The sequence below is a fragment of the Hydra viridissima genome, unplaced genomic scaffold (assembly GCF_058129835.1).
Source record: "Hydra viridissima isolate aposymbiotic clone 2 unplaced genomic scaffold, HvirCarnegie_v1 scaffold_4, whole genome shotgun sequence".
Taxonomy (NCBI): Eukaryota; Metazoa; Cnidaria; class Hydrozoa; order Anthoathecata; family Hydridae; genus Hydra; species Hydra viridissima.
Window position 1 is genome coordinate 13,981,439 of NW_028324303.1, and position 20,595 is coordinate 14,002,033.

The 20,595-nt window shown below is 29.8% G+C and overlaps 1 protein-coding gene across 3 annotated transcripts in view; it reads right to left on the reverse strand.

Moving 5' to 3' along the window:
* LOC149890025 (uncharacterized) overlaps positions 1 to 20,595 on the reverse strand; it is a 58,081-nt gene that overhangs the window by 2,689 nt on the left and 34,797 nt on the right. For all 3 annotated transcript variants that reach the window (XM_090085679.1, XM_090085678.1, XM_090085680.1), the window contains 8 exons: positions 16,597 to 19,207; positions 14,551 to 16,100; positions 6,831 to 8,700; positions 3,827 to 4,427; positions 2,409 to 3,416; positions 1,525 to 1,755; positions 560 to 998; positions 175 to 409 (listed from right to left, as the gene is read on the reverse strand). In XM_090085679.1, the coding sequence (XP_089941805.1) occupies positions 175 to 409; positions 560 to 998; positions 1,525 to 1,755; positions 2,409 to 3,416; positions 3,827 to 4,427; positions 6,831 to 8,700; positions 14,551 to 16,100; positions 16,597 to 19,207 (8,545 nt within the window). The remainder of the gene's footprint in view (positions 1 to 174; positions 410 to 559; positions 999 to 1,524; positions 1,756 to 2,408; positions 3,417 to 3,826; positions 4,428 to 6,830; positions 8,701 to 14,550; positions 16,101 to 16,596; positions 19,208 to 20,595) is intronic.

Consider the following 20,595-nt stretch of genomic DNA (forward strand, 5'->3'; position numbering starts at 1 on the left):
TTACAATTTTTTACTTGCATTTTAAACCCACACATTAAAACCACACCCATTTGGTTGATCAAATTACAAGCAAAAGCAAATATAGTAATAGCAATACACATACACACAAAAAGAACTAAACGAAACAAGTGTTTGAATAAAATGTTGATCAATAAAAATATAGTTTAGTTTTACCTGCTTTTTAAACCCACATTCCTTGAAAGCATTTGATCCATGTCTTTAGGATATCCAGCAATAATGATGACTAGTTTATAGTTAGGATCTGTCATTGCTGCAACCAAGGTTGTTATAGCCTCTTCTCCGTAATGACCTTTGCCCAACTCATAAGCTTCATCAATAAAAAGAATTCCACCTCTAGCAGCATCTAGCTTCTCTTTAACTCGTGCCTTGGTTTGACCAAGATATTCTCCTAAAAAATGATTTACAGTCAGCTAGTAAAAAACTTATTTCCAATAATGACAAAACATGTTTAAGTTCGCAACTATTCATTCACAAAAGCTATTCTTTCTAAAGCGTAGTTAGTTACTTTATTGAATAAAGTAAAATCATAAAACACTACCTGTTAATCCAAGTCCTGAAGTCTCTTCAACATGCTTTCTAGCTAACAATCCTAAATCAAAAAGTATTTCTGCCATCACTCTTGCAACAGTGGTTTTACCAGTACCAGGAGCTCCCTGAAATACAAAATGGCCCAGGTCTGGACAATCTTTTGAACCTTCTGCTTGAGCAACGTTAAACACATTTCTGATTTCAATAAGCTGCTGTCTAATTGTTTCAACTCGATACAACTTTTCTAATGGTGCAAATGGATCACTGCCTTTTTCTACTTCACCGTCATTTATATCTAAAGGAAGTAATTTAATTTTGTCATCTGAAGTCAGTGGTCGGCTTGATGCTTTAGCTAAAGCAGCTCGAATCACATTATCAATTGCACCAGCATTCCCAAAATTGGCTTGTGCACGCTGCTTTTCTAAAAGTTTCAAAATGGCTTCTGAAACCTATGAAACAAAGTAAACTGTATATTAATGATGGGGCCATACGGCTCTTTGCTGATTGAAGTGCCATTCTAATATAATTTATTTTTATTTCAGAAAATGTTTGATTTAATTTTTTAAACTTCATTTCATTACTTACTTAACCTTTTGGATCTTTGATTAAAATTTAAGCAAAGGTCTTTGCTAAGGGAGTTTTTGTTATAAATATTTTGAAAAAACATACTTTGAAATTGATTCTCTTTAAAACTTATTTATATACAACTAATCAAATTTTTCATTAAATTATTTTTTGACTAAAAAAAGCAAGTAGAAGACAATTAAACATACAAACAAAAGAACAAAAAAAAATAATTAAAAAAACAAACAAAAAAGCAACAACAACAAAACAACAACAATATAAACATTAGAATTGAGTTTATGTATTTTACACAAAGCAGCAAGGCTGTGGCATTTCAGAATTCTGCTTTCATTGGCCTTATGATTGCAAATGAACTTTAAAAAGTTTTTACTACAAAAATATCAAACTTGCCTCTATAGATAGCTGAATGTTTTTCTTTTTGCAAACACTCTTTAGAATACTGAATAACTCAGACTCTGTGTAATCTTCAAAGACAAAAGCATAATCCATCGCAAAACGTCTAGCTAGTCCTGGGTTCTGATCACGAAGCATTTCTCGCATTTGAGGTTCATAACCAAGCAACAAAACAGCAATGTCATCACTCTCAGTATTTTGCACCTTCTCAACCAAAACATCCAGTACCTTAAAAAACATTTTTTTAAATCTCTATTCTCACACTTTCAAACAGCAATCTTAGATGATATACATAACATAGAAAATCAAAATACAAATTTTATATGATAAAAATAAAACTTTTAAAAGATAACAACTTAAGGGAACTTTTGAAAAAAGCACCGATATCTGTGTAGTTTAAAAAACGAGTATCATTTTAAAGGATGAAAAGATAAGCAAAGAACAGTAGAACTGAAATTAAGGCTCCAACTTAAAGTCAACTTTGTAGATTAAAAATGAAGTTTCTATGTGCATACAAAGTAATTAAACAATATTTAAATAAATTTGAACAATAAAGATATCAACCATGCAAAAAAATAGTTTCATATGCATGATAATTACCATAACTTTTTAACCCATTAAGGACCACTGTTGTCATATGATCAACAAAATTACAAATATATTGAGCTGTTATATACTGTTGTCATTAAACATGTTGTTGTTATTTAACAACAGCACCTATTGACACTCTTTGATGATACAAAATTCATATTTTGATTAAAATACAATAAATTATTTTTTTTTAAAGGAAAATAAACACACACAAAAAAAATGTATTTTGGACTTAATTGGTTGAGTTGATTTTTAAATGCATGAAGATACTATTTCAAAGTGGTACTTACTTCTTTTCCAAAATACTTGTCATTTAAATTGTAAGCTTCATCTATGACAAGGACTTTACCACGAGCTTTCTCAAGCATAGCATTTGTCTTTTTAGGAGATTCTCCAATATGTGAGCCAACAAAATCGCTAGCTGCAGACATAACAACATCCCCAATTGACAAGAAATTCAATTCTTTTAACAAACGCCCATAAAGTTTTGCACAAGTTGTTTTTCCAGTTCCTGGATTACCAAGAAACAAACGATTCAGCATAACAGGTAATGTTTCTTTACCCATTAACTGAAGTGTGAAATTTTTTTTACAGATCTCAATCAACTGATTAATGCTGACTTTTATTTTTTGCCAACCTACTTTTTCATCAAACTCTTTTAAAATAGCTTTGAGCTTAGGGTTATCCAAGGGAGACTCACCAACAACATCCTCAATACTCAATGTCATTTTTGACGCATCAAAGTCCTCTCTTGCCATTGCAACTTGGATAGCTTTTTCAACTTCTTTGCGAACTGCCCTTGCATTTCCAAAACCTTTCCTACCTGACATTTTTGCAAGTCGTTTGGCTACCACAGTTGAAACACTGTCATCACAAACAAACTTGCGTTTCTCTACTTCACCATTCCAAATTGTTTTTAACTCACTTTCATCAAAATCTTCAAAGTAAACCATTTCAAAACGACTTTTAATGCCTTCATTGAAAGAAAAGAGTTTTTCATTCATATCATCTTCATAACCTGCTAAAATAATTGAAAGATGCTCTCGATCATTTTCAGAAATCACTAATAGTTCTGAAACTATTGGTTTTCCTTGTAAGTCACCCTTTGGATCCAGATCATAGGCTTCATCTATAAACAGGATGCCATTTTTAGCAGAAGCAGCCAGTTTACGAAACTCATTTGGACCATCATCTTTCAATTTTTGTGCGGAAGATTCAACAAAAGTTCCAGCTGATCTGAGGCCAGTGTCTTTAAGAATATCTGCAAGCAATCTTGCAACAGTTGTTTTTCCAGAACCCTAAGGACCAAAAATGTATAAATAAATTAAAGCTATACCAATTATATTTCCCTATCACCATTTTACAAGAATTGAAATGACTGAGAAAGAAGCAGGTATGAAAAATAAATGAAGATAAAGTATTTGACTATGTATTACTATTGGGCACTTAATTTAAATTTTAAAATGAAAATTTAAAAAAAAAAAAAAAAAACGATCCTTAGACTTTTGTATATAATTTATAATAAAAAAAAGCAAAACAAAACAAAAAAAAAATTTAAAGGCTTGATAGATGAACAAAGAAGGTTACTATTGAAAAAATATATATATTTTAACTATTAGTTAAACACAGTATATAAAAGGTAGTGACAAAAAAAACCTTTTGAATTGTTTAACAAAAAGTTGTAAATTTTAAAGAAAGGAAAACTTACTGCATTGCCAAGAAAACAGAAGTTTAATGCCTTTGAATTTGCAGATTTTGCTTCAGGGCTCAGTTTTGCAAACTTTAAAGAAAACTTAAAAAGATCAATGGCAAACTCTTTCACTTTCTTTAAACCAGTCAGTTTAACTAGAGTATCCATGCCTGCAGAAGTAACTCCTTCTTCATCCTTCAGTTTGTTCCAATTTGACACAGGGTCATTTGTACTAGTCATGATTGGCATAACCATAGCAGTACAATTAGAATCATTACTGATTAATTCTTTTTCGTGAACTTCACACCATAGTTTCACTGCATTTGAATTGAACTTAGAAAAATCCTTCAAGAAAGTTTTACCCTCATTTTGTTTATTTTCATGAAAAGCAATGCGAGCTTTTGCAAGAAGAAACAAAGGATGTAATAGAACCTTATTTCTTTTAACAGCCTCAATATAGCAATCAAGTTCAGCTTTAGCATCATCAAATGCATCTAGTTTACACTGCTCTAGTGAAGAGAGTAAATGCTTCTCAGGAAGATCTTGTTTTTTTAAAAGTTCAGGAAGATTTTTTAAGACATTTAATCCAGAAAATAAACTTCGTTGATTATCAGAGACACTAGAAAAATTAATCAAAAGCGTAAATAAAACTTTAACTATCATCAGCTAATATAAAAGACTACAGACTGTTAGTTTAATTATAGAAAAAAAAACAACTTATGGCCAGAAAAACTTTTATCACTAGTTAAGGGAAATGATAATCGAATATAAAAATACAGTGACTTTCAAAAATACTTTTTACAAAAATAAAAAAAAAGACAAGAGATTTTTAAAAATTTTTTTATTTAAAATACATTGTGTAATCAAAATTAAAAAAATAGTAAAAAAATATCGTTTTGGTATCAAAATCAATGAGGTCAAAAAGTTGTAATAAAAAAATGTGTCAAAATTATGATATATGCAGCTCTGAATGTCACGCCTTAATTCAGTATTTTGCATGACGAACACATGCTTTTATACATGCTTGAATATGTTTTGGCATAGATTCAATCAGATGCATATTACACAACCACCAGATCTGAATCCCATCAAAAGTATTTGGTCATGGATGGACAAGAAATTATCAAGGTATTAAAAGGGTTGTGCAGCTAAAACTTGGATTCTGAAAAAGTTTGGAAAAAAATTCCAAAGGATATATATATATATATATATATATATATATATATATATATATATATATATATATATATATATATATATATATATATATATATATATATATATATATATATATATATATACACACACACACACCACTCATTCACCAAGTATAGTCATGAAGCTGTCCTGTTGGAAAATCCATTTTTTATGCCTTCTAAAAAAATAATCTAGCAGTAGGTAAAAGCTTATTTTCCAAAGTCTCTTTGTAATAATACTAGTCAATTCTCCCTGTATAAATATTTTGAAATCCTATCTCTTATGAGAAATGCATCCCCATATACCATATCAGGCTGCCACCACCTTGTACTCTTGGTACACAAAATCTTCTCTTATATTTCCTCTTAAGCAAATCCTTTAACTATAAATCTTAATTTACAATTAACCATCTCAAAGTTTGATTCATCACTAAAAAATGACCTTAGACCAACATTCTACTAACAGTGAAGCCTTTCTTAACACCACTTATGTCATTTAATCCTATCTTTCACACTTAAAAGTGGCTTTCTGGTAGCAACATAACAATCATTACCTTTTTTTATTAAGACAGCTTCTAACTGTGCTGTGTCTAACACAAACATAGCCAGCCTTATTGCTGAACTCAGCTGACACTTCTTAGTAGCTAGTTTTAGGATCTTCTCTTACCTTTCAATGCAATAAGCATTGATCCCTAGAAATAGGTTTTGACTACCTGCCAACTTTTGGTGAATCTTTTACATCATTTGAAAGTGAAACACCGCATAATCTTGGTATTTCTTGCAGACTTTTTGGGTTATCCTTAGATAGACCAACTATTTGCCATTTCACTTCTTGTGATACTGATTTTTTTCATTCCACTCTTAAGACAGGAGCCTATTTCTAAGATCACCACATATATGTATATATACATTCATTAAAATAACATAGCCATTTTTCTGCTTCTGGTTAACCAATAATTTACAAATTGAAATATCTCTTGAAATACTGGTTAAAAATTGATTTTTTCAAAATTGAGTTTACTTGTAATTTATATTGGTCAAAGCAAATACAAATTTTCAGGATTCTAGTATAATTAATTCAAGAGTTATTAAGTTTAAATTAACTGACCCTATAATCTTGACACATTTTTTAATAAGTAATTAATAGGGTTACCTTAATTTACAATTAAATTACTCAGAAAGGATAAATAGAACCAATAAGTGTTGAAAGTGTAAAAACTAGTTGATTAACTCAGAAACTAAATAAAATTTTTTAACTACTTATCATTTAAAAAATAAATTAAGAGATAACTAAATAGCAGTCAAAAAAAGTTCACTGAAATTATATTTTTAAAAGCCACTGTAGGAGAAAAAAAAAGCAGAAAAGTTAAATGACACATTCTAATGTCACCAAAGTTATAACAAAAAAACAATTTAACTTAAAAAGATATTAAAAAATAAAAAAGCAAAAAGACCATATATATACAAAAATATAGTTAAATAAGTTATAATATTAGTAAATTTTTGTTACCATTTAAATATTTCAACAATGATTTACTAATTTCATAGTTGCCTAATTAATTTTTAAAAAGAAAATTTTGTCATGAAGCAGAATTTAAAAATTTTCCAGATCAATACTTCAAGATTGAATAAAAGTAATAGTATATATAATAATAAATAATAGCAAAACAAATATATAATAGCAAAACAAAAAGCAAACAAATTTCAAGTGTAATACTAATTTTTTAAATGATTCAAAATTACCAAATGTTAGAGAATGAACTCTTATTGTTTAAAGCAGGTTAGAAAAATAGATGAAAACAAATAAGAATAAATAAAAATCTTACCCAGATACAACCATGCAAAACTGCAGTTTGTTCATCAAATCTTTTTGAATATGTTTAGTGATAATTTCAGCTCTTCCTAGGCTTTTTCCATCCCAATCTTTTTGAAATTTTAACCCATCAGGTCCACTGATGATTATAGGTTTTGAGGTCAAACTTTTATTCAGTGTTATGGAAAGCACAGACGAGGTTGCATCTTGAGGAATGATTTGTTGAGTATAATTTGGATAAAAATACTTTCTGTTTAGCATTTCTGGATGAGACTGACTTAACTTGTTCCGAAGTAGCTTTAATTGTGGAAGCTGCAAATACAATTTATAAGTAACTAAAAAAGCATAGGGATTCCAGATAATGAGAGACTCCCAGTTATTTTCACAAAACTGGAGACTATCAAACCCATTTTCCCAAATCCTATTGGCATGGTTCTTTAAATTTTTTTTTTTCTTACTTAAGGGCTCAATTTGAACAAGAGTATTACATACTAGTGCAACACCAAAAAGAAGCTCAACACAAGAACTTTTTTCAATATTAGCTTCGCTGATAAGTTTATCTATGTTATTAATTGTCCATTGACAAACTTGAATACCATTTAAAGTTGAAGCTTTCATTAACACTTTACTTGGATATTTTTCTAAGCCTAATTGATGTGCTTTTAGTAAAATAAAACAAGGTATATATTTAGGCACTATAAGAGGACGTTTCAAAAGAGTCTGTTTTGATAGCCAAACAGATAAACTATCAATCAACTGATTTTGATTAATTAAAAAATCTTCTAAACTTGATGAATCCATCAGTTTTTCTGGTTTGAAAGAAAGCAACTCATTAGGAAAAATGTTTAGCAGGTCTTGTTCTGATATTAAAAGAAGTTTTTTTGCCTCTTCAAATACACATACAGGGCATTTAGATAAAAATCCTTTCTGGCATATTGGAACATTTGAAATGGTGTGTTTTATTTCTTTGGAGCAAACCCACTCAGTTAGCTTTCCACAGTTTACTCTTTCTCTTTTTTTGTTGCAAACTGAAATCACCTGATTTTTGCAGTTTTCATAATTCCAGCAGCTCATAATCACTTCTTCATTACAAACATAATCTTCAGGATGAGTTTTGTAATGTGTATATGATGTACAGTCCAATGTTTTAAAGTGGCCACATTTCATAGGTGCATCTTTTAATAAATCTAGGCACTTGCGATATACCTTAGATTCCAGTTCTTTAAAAGCAACTCCACAATTAACATTGTACTGATGGCCACAAGATTTTCTTTGAACTACAATAGGTTTCTTACAACTTCTAACATACTGCAGCAGTGGATTTGAAGGAAAAATAGGTGCTGGACAATCATCATATAAAAATCCATTATTTAAAAATGGATTGTAATCTTTGTGTTGCCAAGGTTGCCAGCTTCCTAACTTAGATAAATGGCATGGTAAAGATATATTATGTCCACATATTGGGTTATTTATTTCACTAGATGCCTGGCATGGCTGGATATGTTCATCCCTAGCCAGATAACACTGAAGCTTCTCTTCGTGTCCACATTTACGACGCAACATAACTTCAGATAGACATTTCTGCTGAAGAATAGGATTATTGAAAGTTAAAGAGGTCTGCCCTTCTTTAACCTCAGAAACAAAATCTTTTGGAACCAAATTTTCTTTCAATGATTGCTTTTTAAAACAAGGAATGGTAGCTGGATGCCCACAATCTGGATTTGTAACATTTTCATTTTGAGTGCATAACATCCCTTTTGATGCTTGCTCAAATGCTGAATGGCATGCCATTTTTGTAATATGCTGACATTTGTGTATAAAATCAACAACTTCTTTGCAAAGAAAGTCAGATGGTCCGTAATTTTGACCCTCATATACAATTCCTATCAGAAAAAAATACAGAACAAAAACTTAATAAAAAAAAAAAAAATTTATATATCAACAAATTATTCAGGTACTTGTTTTTAATATTGTATCAGAAAATAATGAAATGCAATTCAAATAACATTTACAATACAAATAATTCATGATCTTCCTTTGCTAATTCTTTGTTTTCTCCATAATAATTCTTTTCATACCTTCATACTTTATTGTAAAGTTTGTACATTTTTGTGAATATGATTATAAATAAAAATGAAAAAACAACTTTTTTTTTTTAAATTAAAACTAGAAAACAGAAATTTTAGTTACCAACTACTAAACTACTTCCATCTTGTTTTTAAACAACCCTTTTAAATGTATTTGAATCAATGAAAAATACTTTTCCCAAAATACTTGCCTAAAGTTTTGTATTATTTTTTCCAAAATGAATGGAAGCTATGAGATAAGGGTAAATATACTTATTTAAATATAATTAAATATAATTAAAAATTAACTAAAAATAATTAAATATAACTAAAAATAATTAAATATAACTAAAAATAATTATATAACTATAGCAATTAATTAAATATAACTTAAAATAATGAAATACAACTATAACATTCAAATGCAGCTTTTTTAAAAACAAAAAACACTATAGCTTTAAGTGAATATACCCAAAAAAAAACCAGATTGAAGTAAAGACAAAAACTTTTATGTTAACAGAAAAGTATTTAGAAAATGTTCAAAAGGTATAGATTCAAAAAGTAGCAGAATAATATTAAGGTTCTTAAAAATATAGAACTACAATTGTTAAAAGTTTAACTCTAGATATTTGAAAAGCTTCTGAAAAGTTTTAGGAAGATTTTGGAAAGATTTGGAAAATTATGAAAATGGTCATCGTTAAATTTTCAGAGCTGTATAAATCTTTTGTAACATTCCATTAGCATATTAATAAGAAATTTTATTGATATTATCTGATCCTGCATTCTTTAAGTACTTTTGCTTAATTTACAAAGAAGACACACTTTTCCTACTTTTAGCCAGATGAGAGAAATGTGATGTCAGGTTAAGTTGTGGCATGGGTGATCAGGTATTTACCTGCCACCCTTAAAGAAAATTTCCAGGGAAAAAAAGTAGAAAAACCATTAAAAAAAATCTAAGGTATTTTGAATGGTTTTTGAAACACCATGGGCATGGCTTTTTCATAGAAAAACCATGACCCATGAGTTTTCACATAGTGTCCAAATACCAGTTAAAATACCATAGGTTTTTTTTCATAGTTTTCTTATAGATGAACCATGATTCATGAATTTCCATTGTAGCCAAATATGAAATTGAAACACCATGTGTTATTTTCATGGTATCTTTATGGGATCCTTTGGCTCTTTGAAATTTCATGGTATTTTATATGGCATATAAACACCATGCAAACTCATGGCGCATGAGTTATCAGGCAACATAAAAATTAAAATACCATAGATTTTTTTTGATCTATAGAGTGCTATCATGAAATAAGATCAATAAATGAAAACCAATGGAAATGTTGTGAATCCTACAAATCTTTGAAAAAGCAATAGCTATAATGAGCATGAAACACTACAATATGACTGCAATTAAAAGCGATAATACACATCATTAAAAAAACTGTATCATATGCAAGTATCAGAAAATCAGTAAGATACATGTAAAACATAGATTTTATAGAAACATGTTCAATGAAAGATCAAAAATAATAGTTAGAAACTAAAACATTAGAACTAACTATCTCAAAAATTTTTTTTCTGAAAAAATAACAATTTACATGATAATATTTAAAATTAAAAGTTTCAACAGATCAAAAAGAATTATCAATAGAATAAAGCAACCATGAATATCAACTAGGCACTTAGTATATAGTTAGCAGCCAATTATAGATAAAGAATACTCAAAAACATCAAAAGCAGATAAAAGTCTATACACAGTCTTTGCTACAAAAAACTGTATAAAAATCAACAATAGGGGAATGGTGGCGATGATGACATACTTAAGTTAAGTTTAACGCTTCACTAAGTTATCACCTGAGAACTTAAAAATATTAGTGTTTTCAGTCTAAGATACAGAATAGTAATCACCTGCATAATTTTTAACTATTTTGCTTTTTTATAAGTTTTTATCAAGAAACAGTATGACATAGACTATTTTTTGTTTTTTATATACAGAAACAACATGTCATAAAAAAAGTAAATAAATAATTGGTTTATAAACATAATTTACATATAAGTTTTCTTATTTTTATATTTTCAGAAATATATACCTGGTCATTAACAATGACACCAAGATCTGCACTTTTAAAAACAAATTCATGGCTCTTTTAGAACAAGAAAGTAAAACAAGTTCATTTAACTCAAACAGACAGATCAACTTAAACAACTCAGACATCAGATTCAAAATCAGCTTTGTTGTTACTTATTTACTTTCCTCACTGCAGCATTGGCTGAGATTGGCTGTACAATTTAAATATCTATTGTTTGAAAAATCACATGTGCCAAAAGAATAATGTGTGTGTATGTGTAAAGTACACCAAAATATGAAACTGATGTTGAGGGCTGTAGGCCTTGAAAGGTCCTACCATGAAATCATTGAAATAATTGTCTGCAACAGAGACTGGAAAGTTTGCATGATTCACCAATGCAAAAGTTGTCCCGGTATACAAACTGCTCAAAAGTTCTCAGATAGACAAAAGTTTTCAGATTACGATTGGAAAAAGGAACAATGTTCCCTTCATCCAATTGTCATTCAATACAACAAAGAGAAATTGCAGGCATCTTCTTTTTGTGCAATATTAGATGATTTAAACCATGATATTAGATTTATCCATGAAGTTATGGATCAAATAATTGATAACATTAAAACTAATCTTTGTCCCACAATCACAAAAATTCATTATTTTTCTAATGGGTGACAGTATAAAAACTGCAAACATTTTTATAATTTGTCACCATGCTGAAGATTTTCCTGTTAGTTACATTTAGAATTTCTTTGCAACAAGCCATGGAAAATCGCCTTGTGATGGTATTGGTAGCACTGTAAAAAGGCTTGTTGCTATTGCTAGTTAGCAGAGTCCAACATTGTCTGCTGAAACAATGTTTGAATACTGTCAAAAGTCAATCTGTGGGATCAAGTTTGTATATGTAACTGCTGAAGAAATGAAGCTAACACGAAAGAAACTAGCCCATAGATTTTTAATAGCAACCACTATTACTGGGACAAGAAGTTTCCATCAATATACACCTTCATCTACTTCAATTATAAAGATGAAACAGTTTTCTGAGGATGATTTTGCTTTAACACTTGATTTCCTCAATTAAAAAAAAAAGATAGTTTAGATTGACAATTTTACAATATCAGAATACCTATTGTGCAAATATGATGAACTTTACTGGCTTGGTATGGTTTTCAAAATTGATAAAGAGAAAAATGATTTCATGGTAAAGTTCATGCATCCCAAATTTTCCAGATATAAAAATTATATTTTTTAAATGTAAACTTTAAAAAAGCGTAGAAATTTGTTTTGACCATTTTGTAAATAAAAAAATGGTGATCAAAATTTTAAATTGGGTAATTTTCTCTTTATCTTTGGATTCACAACCCTAAAAAATGGTCATATCTTTATAATGATTCAAAATACCAAAGCGATCTTTTATATTAAGGTGGTTTAAGATCTCTTCTTTTATCTGAAAAAAATTCAAGCTTATGAGAGGCAACTCCAGGAACTAGTGAATTAGTGAAACTCATGGTAAAAAAACAGAAAAATTGTCTTCTCCATGTTAAATAAAAAAAGTTTTATTTGTGTTACTTTCTCTACATATTTGAATTCAGCACCCTCAAAAATGGTTAGGTACTAATTTTCAGCTGTTTTCTTCCATTATAATTTGAATTATTAAAAAAAAAAAATTATTAAATCCATCATGGCAGGTGTGAACAAAAAATATGGCATTTTTGGCTAAATTTCATAATTTTTGAATCATTTGGAGTAGGGAGCTCAAATTTTGCATTTTTTCATATTTTTTGATAAGTACCACTGGTTAAAATTTAATGAAAATCTAAGGGGGTGGGTGGAATGACTGCCCTACTTTTACATGGAATTACCCTTTACAAGATTTCAAGGAAACTATGTTGATTTCTACTTTACGTAATGCTTCTGCGTAGTGTAATTACAACATGGTGTGTACAGTGTGCAAGAAAACAAAATAATAAAATACTATTTTTTTCTGCATATTCCACAACTGCCAAACTTTTATGAACTTTTTGGCAACAAAATAGAAGTTTTTTGTTATTTTTTATGCTTAAGAGTAGTGCACAAAATGTTTGATTGACCTTTTTCAAGGAAAAATAAAGATTGATAACACAAATGTTCAAATTGCATTCATAGAACATACTACAGTCAAGTATTTACTATGATGGAAAGCTTCCAACTTGCTTTACAAACTGCACGCATGAACTCTGGTGACTAGATTGAACTGCTAGAGGATGTTCTTATCAATTTTCTTGAACAAATTAGTGAAAAAGCATTCATTTTCATGCAAGATAATGCATCAGTTCATGCTTTGAAGTGATTTCTGGAGTGGTTTGAAGAGCAAGACATCACATCTGGGGCATACTTGCTGCAAAAATTTATGCTAATGGAACACAATACCAGAAATTTTTGGAGCTGAAAAAGGCCATGAAAGCAGCTTAGAATGGATTAGAGCCCAATCCATTAAAAAATTTAATTAATTCTATGTTAAATTGTGTATTTGAAGACATTACAGCACGGGGGTGAATTATAAATTACTAAAAAAATACTCATTTTCCAACATTTTTCACTAAATCATAGATTTTAGTATTAAAACATTGCGTCTATAGAAATATTTGAGCTTTTTTTCTTATTCTTTTAACCTTTGGGCTAAAGAAATTTTTTTCTATGAGTTTCCACTCAGTTTTTTCTTGCTTTTTAAATCTTTTTCATTGATTTGTTATAAAAGTAAAATTCAATGAGCAAAACCTTTAAAATTACTATTAAACTCTTGTTTTTCTGAAATTTTAGTAGAGTGACTCAAGATATATTTACAAGAACATTACTAACAGCCATAATAATTTAATTAACAGAACTCATTTTACATTCATACATGTATGTATGTATGCATATATGGATGGATGGATGGATGGATGTATGGATGTATGGGTGGATGGATGCATGTATGTAATGTATGTATGTATGTATGTATGTATGTATGTATGTATGTATGTATGTATGTATGTATGTATGTATGTATGTATGTATGTATGTATGTATGTATGTATGTATGTATGTATGTATGTATGTATGTATGTATGTATGTATGTATGTATGTATGTATGCATGTATGCATGTATGCATGTATGCATGTATGCATGTATGCATGTATGCATGTATGCATGTATGCATGTATGCATGTATGCATGTATGCATGTATGCATGTATGCATGTATGCATGTATGCATGTATGCATGTATGCATGTATGCATGTATGCATGTATGCATGTATGCATGTATGCATGTATGCATGTATGCATGTATGCATGTATGCATGTATGTATGTATGTATGTATGTATGTATGTATGTGTGTATGTATGTATGTATGTATGTATGTTTACAATCATTATGTTATTGTGACTATGCTATTGTTTTAAAATGAAATGGAAGATAATACTTTTAATAACATAATTATTAATGGTTAAGTACTTTTTTTGGGATTTATACATTTGTAATAAACAAAAATTTGCAAGGATTAAGTAACATTACAGCACATCTTCAAGAATAAAAAGAAAAAAAAAAAAAGAAAAAGAAGAACAAGTTAAGTAAAATTACCTGTTATGCATGACTTCCCATTCCACTTTGACAGAGTTTGAGCCAAGTCACAGGAGACACTAGCTTTGTGACCACATCTAGGCAAAAGTATATCCAACTTTTGAGTGCAATGAAATTCAACTGTGTTATCTTCATATTGCTGCTTAAGATAACATCCCACTTGCACAGAATGAGAACATGGTGGGTTGTATATTACATTCACCTTACATGGTTTAACTTTAGAAGGATTATTTTTTAACTCATAATACACAACGCAAAGCACTTTTAGTTCATGACAGCATTTTGAGTATGTAAATGAGTTATGAGCCATTTGAACACATTCTGGAAAACTCTTTTTTCCTTCAGCTATTTTATTCTCTTCCCAGCACTTTATCTGAGCAGTATGCATGCAAGGAAGTTGGACATTGACTGTTTCAGGGCATTGGTATTTTTTTAAAGCCTCCTCAATACTTAAGTTAAAGTATTTTCCAACACTTTGACACACATCCTGACAAGTCAAATTTTTTGTATGAGCTTCACAAGGAGGGGGGCTGATAACAACAGAGCAGTTACTGTTGTGACTATCTTTATCTTGAAAGTGACATGAAAGATTGCAAGAATGTGTACATGGTAATACTTTCAAGCACTTTTCTTCACAAAAATTAAGTTTCAAGTCTGTTTCTGATTCTGCAAGTACCGTCTTTATTCCTCGATGAATAGGACAGCATATTGGCAACTTATTTCCAAGACGTGGACCAAAATAGTGAAGTTCTTCTACGTTTTCTTTAACTTTATCTTGATTTGTATCTGGTTCACAACTCTGCCTAAGTTTTGTAAAAGTATCAGTCCAATGACGAATAGAATCATTTGATTTATCAAAATAGCTAATATTACCTACAATGTACATGCCAAGTCTTGCTCGACTTAAAAGAACTATCATACGATTAACTTCTTTTACAAAACCTGTTTGAGATTTGGCATCAATAACAAGAGAAATTATCACAATGTCAGCTTCATCCCCTTGAAACCTATCAACTGTGGATAAAACTACAGAGTTTTCTGCATCCCTATTATCCAAGAGATTCAATTTTATTAATTCACTACGCATTATCATCAACTGTCCCTTATATGGGGTAAGTATGGCTATAGAAGTCTTAGGAACACCGCAAGAAACTAGATATTGAGTAAGACCAACTACCTTTTTTGCCTCAGAGGTGTTAATTCTCGACACTCCAACTGTAGCTTTTGTTTGAATTCCTTCATGGGTCCAAAAAAAGATATGCGGAAGAACTCCAGGGACTTCTCGACCTTCTCCAATGCACATACTTAGTTTATCCAGTTTATTTGTAGTGAAAAACCTTCTCTGCATTCGCCATTTTGACAATATACTGTCTCCAACTTTTCTTGAACTACAAATTTCATGGTCTTCAATATCTACTATTTCTTCATAAAAAGTTCTAGTTAAATCACAAATGTTTTTCCGCATACGACGCTGGGTTGAGAGGACACTGGAGGGTACAGAATGACCATTTGTAGCCATTATCAAACGTTCAAACATTGAAATATTAATCCTCAAATGTTAATTGAAAAATGAAACTCAATATCAAAATCAAAATATGATTGGTTAATTAATTTAACTAAAATATCTGTGAATTATAAAGCATGCCTTGTATTCAAGCATTTTTTAACTTTGTGTATGTCAACTTATAAAAATCTTTTTTTAATTGCAGAAATTGTCAAGCACAAAAACTATCATTTTGATTGTGCCTTCCAAATTACATGACATTTTGATAATACATGTTTAAAATGCTTGAAATAAAAACTTTTTTCAATTAAGTAGTCTAGTAAAAGTAGTAAATGTTAATATATAAAATTGTTTACTTTTTTATTTGTTTGATAAAAAAATGCTGATTTTAAAAAAGAAATATTGCCTAAAGTATTTTCAAAAATGGTTTTCATATTGCTATGCTACCTTATTACTTAACCTTTACAAGTACATTACCAGAAACTATTTATAGTATACATAACAAAACAATTAGTTGAAATTTAGAAAACAAAAAAACTTACTTGTTTCTGCGTTCAAACATAATCTTTGACATGACAGATGGTTTCAGTTGCAAATGATCCCCAATCATTTCGAGCTTGCATGTTGTGTCTGCCAAACATGAAAACACTAATGGCTCTAACACTTCTGAAGCTTCTTCAACAAGAATAGCGAATGGTTTTGTGTTACGAATTGCCTCTAGACGTGCAATACAACCAACTATTGTGCCCCCAATCACAGACTTTCCTTCATAGACTCTAGTTTTAGCTTTAATTTTTGCCTCATGAAGATTTTTACGTAAAACCTTAATCTGAAGATTTTGCAATTCACTCAACTTTGATAACAATGAGTTAAACTTTTTTTCTAATAGTGTGCACTGGAACCATCTATCTTCCAAACTCATTTCCCAGGTCCATTTATCTGGTGGCAACATGGCTGATAGTTCATCAACTTTAATTGATTCTTCTGGGTTGGTTTGACTGATATCTTCCTCTTCTCTTTCATCAGCATCAAGTTCTTCAAAACCGTATACCTCTTGCATGTGTTGAAGATATTCAGACTCCTCATATACCTCCTCTAAATCAATTTTATCAAGTATTTCATCTGGTAAAGGCTCTTCATGTCTATGTTCTTCAGCATTAACAATATTTTCATTAGAAACTGTAATACTATCTGCAGAATATTTACTTTCTGTTGGAGCCTGACCAAAACTAGTTACAGCAGTTAAAGATTCATTAGGGTCAATAACTTTCAAGTTTGTATTGGCACATGCTTCCAAACCATGATCATTTTTTTGGGCAATCTCTTCTTTAGAATAAGATTTATTCATTTTAGCAACAGAGTCAAACACTGGTGAAGCTTTATATTTTTTTGCATGATCTTCACAATATTCATACCCTGGTCTACAAGTAGATTTACATGGTTTATTTTTCTTATTCTTTGCTATACATATTTTCTGAGCTTGTTTAACTTCATGAAGATCAAAGTTGGACTTAATATGTGATGAGTGATTACTTGTTTTGTCAACTATTTCCAAACCATGATTACTTTCTTGGGTAATTTTTTTTTTAGAATCAGTTTTGTTCAACTGATTATTCATTTGAATAATTGGAAAAGCATTGTACAATTTTGCATGATTTTCACAGTACTCATAATTTGGCTTACATTTTGACTTGCATGGTTTTTTTTTCTTATTCTTTGCAATACATACCTTTTGAGATTGCTGAGGTTTATGAAGCTCACAATAGGGTTCACTACGTGATAATGCAAATTTCTTACAACCTGGAAATGAGCAAGTGTTATTTTTATGATTTTCACAATAAGAACTGTTAGATGAAGCCAAATTCATGCAAGTATTATTTTTTTCTATAAAGATACATAGTTGATGGTCTTTACAAGTATGTCTTGGAGGAATATCAGTGCTCATCTTGGCTGTTAAATTTTCTTTTAAACATATAAAACAAGCATGTTCTTTACAAAACATTTGTGGTGATGGTAGTTTGAACAATTTACAGTCAGTGTTACAACAAGCATGTTCCTCACACAAAATATGACATTCGAGATGCGCTAACTTACATGATTTAAACTTACATTTATGTTCATTGCATAATGAAAAGCCATTAGCACAAACAATGTTCCTGCAATCCGAGTTGATGAAAGAACATTTAGGGAGAGGTTCAACTCCCTCAATCCATTTAAAAATAACTTCACACAAATCTAAATTCTGATCATAGTGCTTTATACCATCCCATAGAATTTGAATATCGCTTACAGTTAAACTAGAGGTTTGTGAAACCATCCACTCTTGCCAGACTATGTTTAAATCTACTAAATTCTCATCTTTTTGGCAACTAAAAAAATTAGAAAGTTTTTTACTCTGCACAATCAAGTCATGTAAAAACTTTACTGCTTCATATGATACACTTTTCTTGGCATTATTTTCATTGTCATCTTGTGGTTGAGAATGAATATAAGCCTCGTATGCAAACATTGGTGATAACTTTGTTTGCCTGAGTTGAAGATCTTCTTTCTGTTTAAGAAGTATATTCAGATCATATTTGATATTTTTTACTTCACTATCCAAAGATCTAAAATTTTTTTCTGAGAATCTATTTAAAACTGGATCGATAGAGTCACCAATGCGAATTAAACTAACACTGCGCTCTGCTTTAACCAAGTCAGAAAGGAATTCATCAATTGCATGATTCTTGTAAGAGAGAACTAGTATTGGGGGTTCCCCAACAGTTGGATCAACAAAAATCCATATTTCACGAATGATCAATAATGCTTGAACAATAACAACACCCAAATAGGACTTACCAGTACCAGGGGGCCCTTGAGTAAGATGAACTGGTTCAATAAGCGCTTCAGCAAAACTTCTGAGTTGTTTTAAATCTAATGTCAAACTTGATAAAAGATTAGTAAGCTTTTCTTGGAGGGAAGCTACTTTCATTTCGTCTCTTTTTATGCGGATAATGGGATCTAGCTGGCTTCGATCAATTATTAAATTAATCAACATTTTTAAGATGCTATTATTAACTGGTAATGACACTTCATCCATTAAAATATTTAACTCTTGTGTACAAAGTTCAAAATTTGTTATATCTTTATGCTTTCCAATATTCAACAATGCACCTAAAAGTTGTTTTTTAAAACTCATTGTAATTTAAAAGTTTGCACACTGATAAAAGTGCAATTTAATAAAAAAAACCAATAATTGAAAATATTATGCTTGTCATCCCATGCAGAAATAAAAACAAAGTTTATATCTCAGAGTACCACTAACTTTCAAAAAATATTCAAGTTTATCTCACAATTTCTACACTCATTTCTATAAAACCATAGTTGATCTTAAATAACTTTTATATAAAAAATAAGGCTTCAAAACTTTTATTAAAAAGGGAGAAAACTTTATGTATAAATATTTTCATTTAAATAGAGCCTTACAAATACAGATCTGTGTGTTCATAAGTGGTGTTATTTGGGCAGTCTTTGCCCATAAATATATAACATAAGTTGTTTTTTTATTGTAGTTATTTTGATAACTATTTAACACAAATCATTATACAAACCATTTCAAATTGGATCAATAGTGATGGGAAATCAAAAATTGAAATGATTAGGAAAAAGAATATGATTAGGATCTGAAAAAGAGCATGATTAAGATCTGGAATTAATTAATGAAATAGTTATGGAACTATGATACAAACCCATTTAATTTCTTTAGAGTTATTGGCATCATTTTCAATTGATCATTTCTTGGTTTAGAATTATTGTGATATCATGTCCTCATTCCTTAACAAACCAAAAGCAAGAAGAAGCTACCATGATTAACGTAATAAAACATCAAGGTTACAATATTTTTTTAAGTAAAACAAATTTTCTACTTGTAGTAATTATTTCCTGGTAGTTTTTCTTTTGAAGGCTCAAAAATATTTAATTTTTTTGGGCAAAACAAAAATAAAAGTTATAAGAACTTGTCTCTTTCCTCCTGTCATTAACACAAAAACATTGCAGATTAATTTACCATCTCTAAATATACTCTATCATACCTCTAAACCTTTACTTAGAAAAAAAAACTTGTTTAAAATACATTTTAAGATTAAACTCTATCCCCCAACAAATTTACTGGTTAGGCCACAAAATACAAGTCTAATTAAAATTTATGAATTTTTTGCTGGTTCTTAGGCATCAATAACTTTTAAAACCAGCTTAATATTTAGTAAATGGTTTTATAAACTCCTATAAAGGTTTTGAAAAACTCATAAATAAAGTTGATATTCTACACAATCATTTGTGGTGAATAGATTAAAAAAAAAAAATAATAAAATAGCTGAAAGGTATGAAAGGATTTTTTTTGAAATACCAGTAATTTCAAAAGCCAAGATTTGGGTACCACAAGAAATTAAATGGTGTTTTTAGGTATGTGTTATACCTAAGGGATATCTTTTGCAAAGTTCTGCAGAGACAGGAAAATCCAAAGCTTGTTAAGTTTCTTCAATATCCTCTATAGTATTATCTTC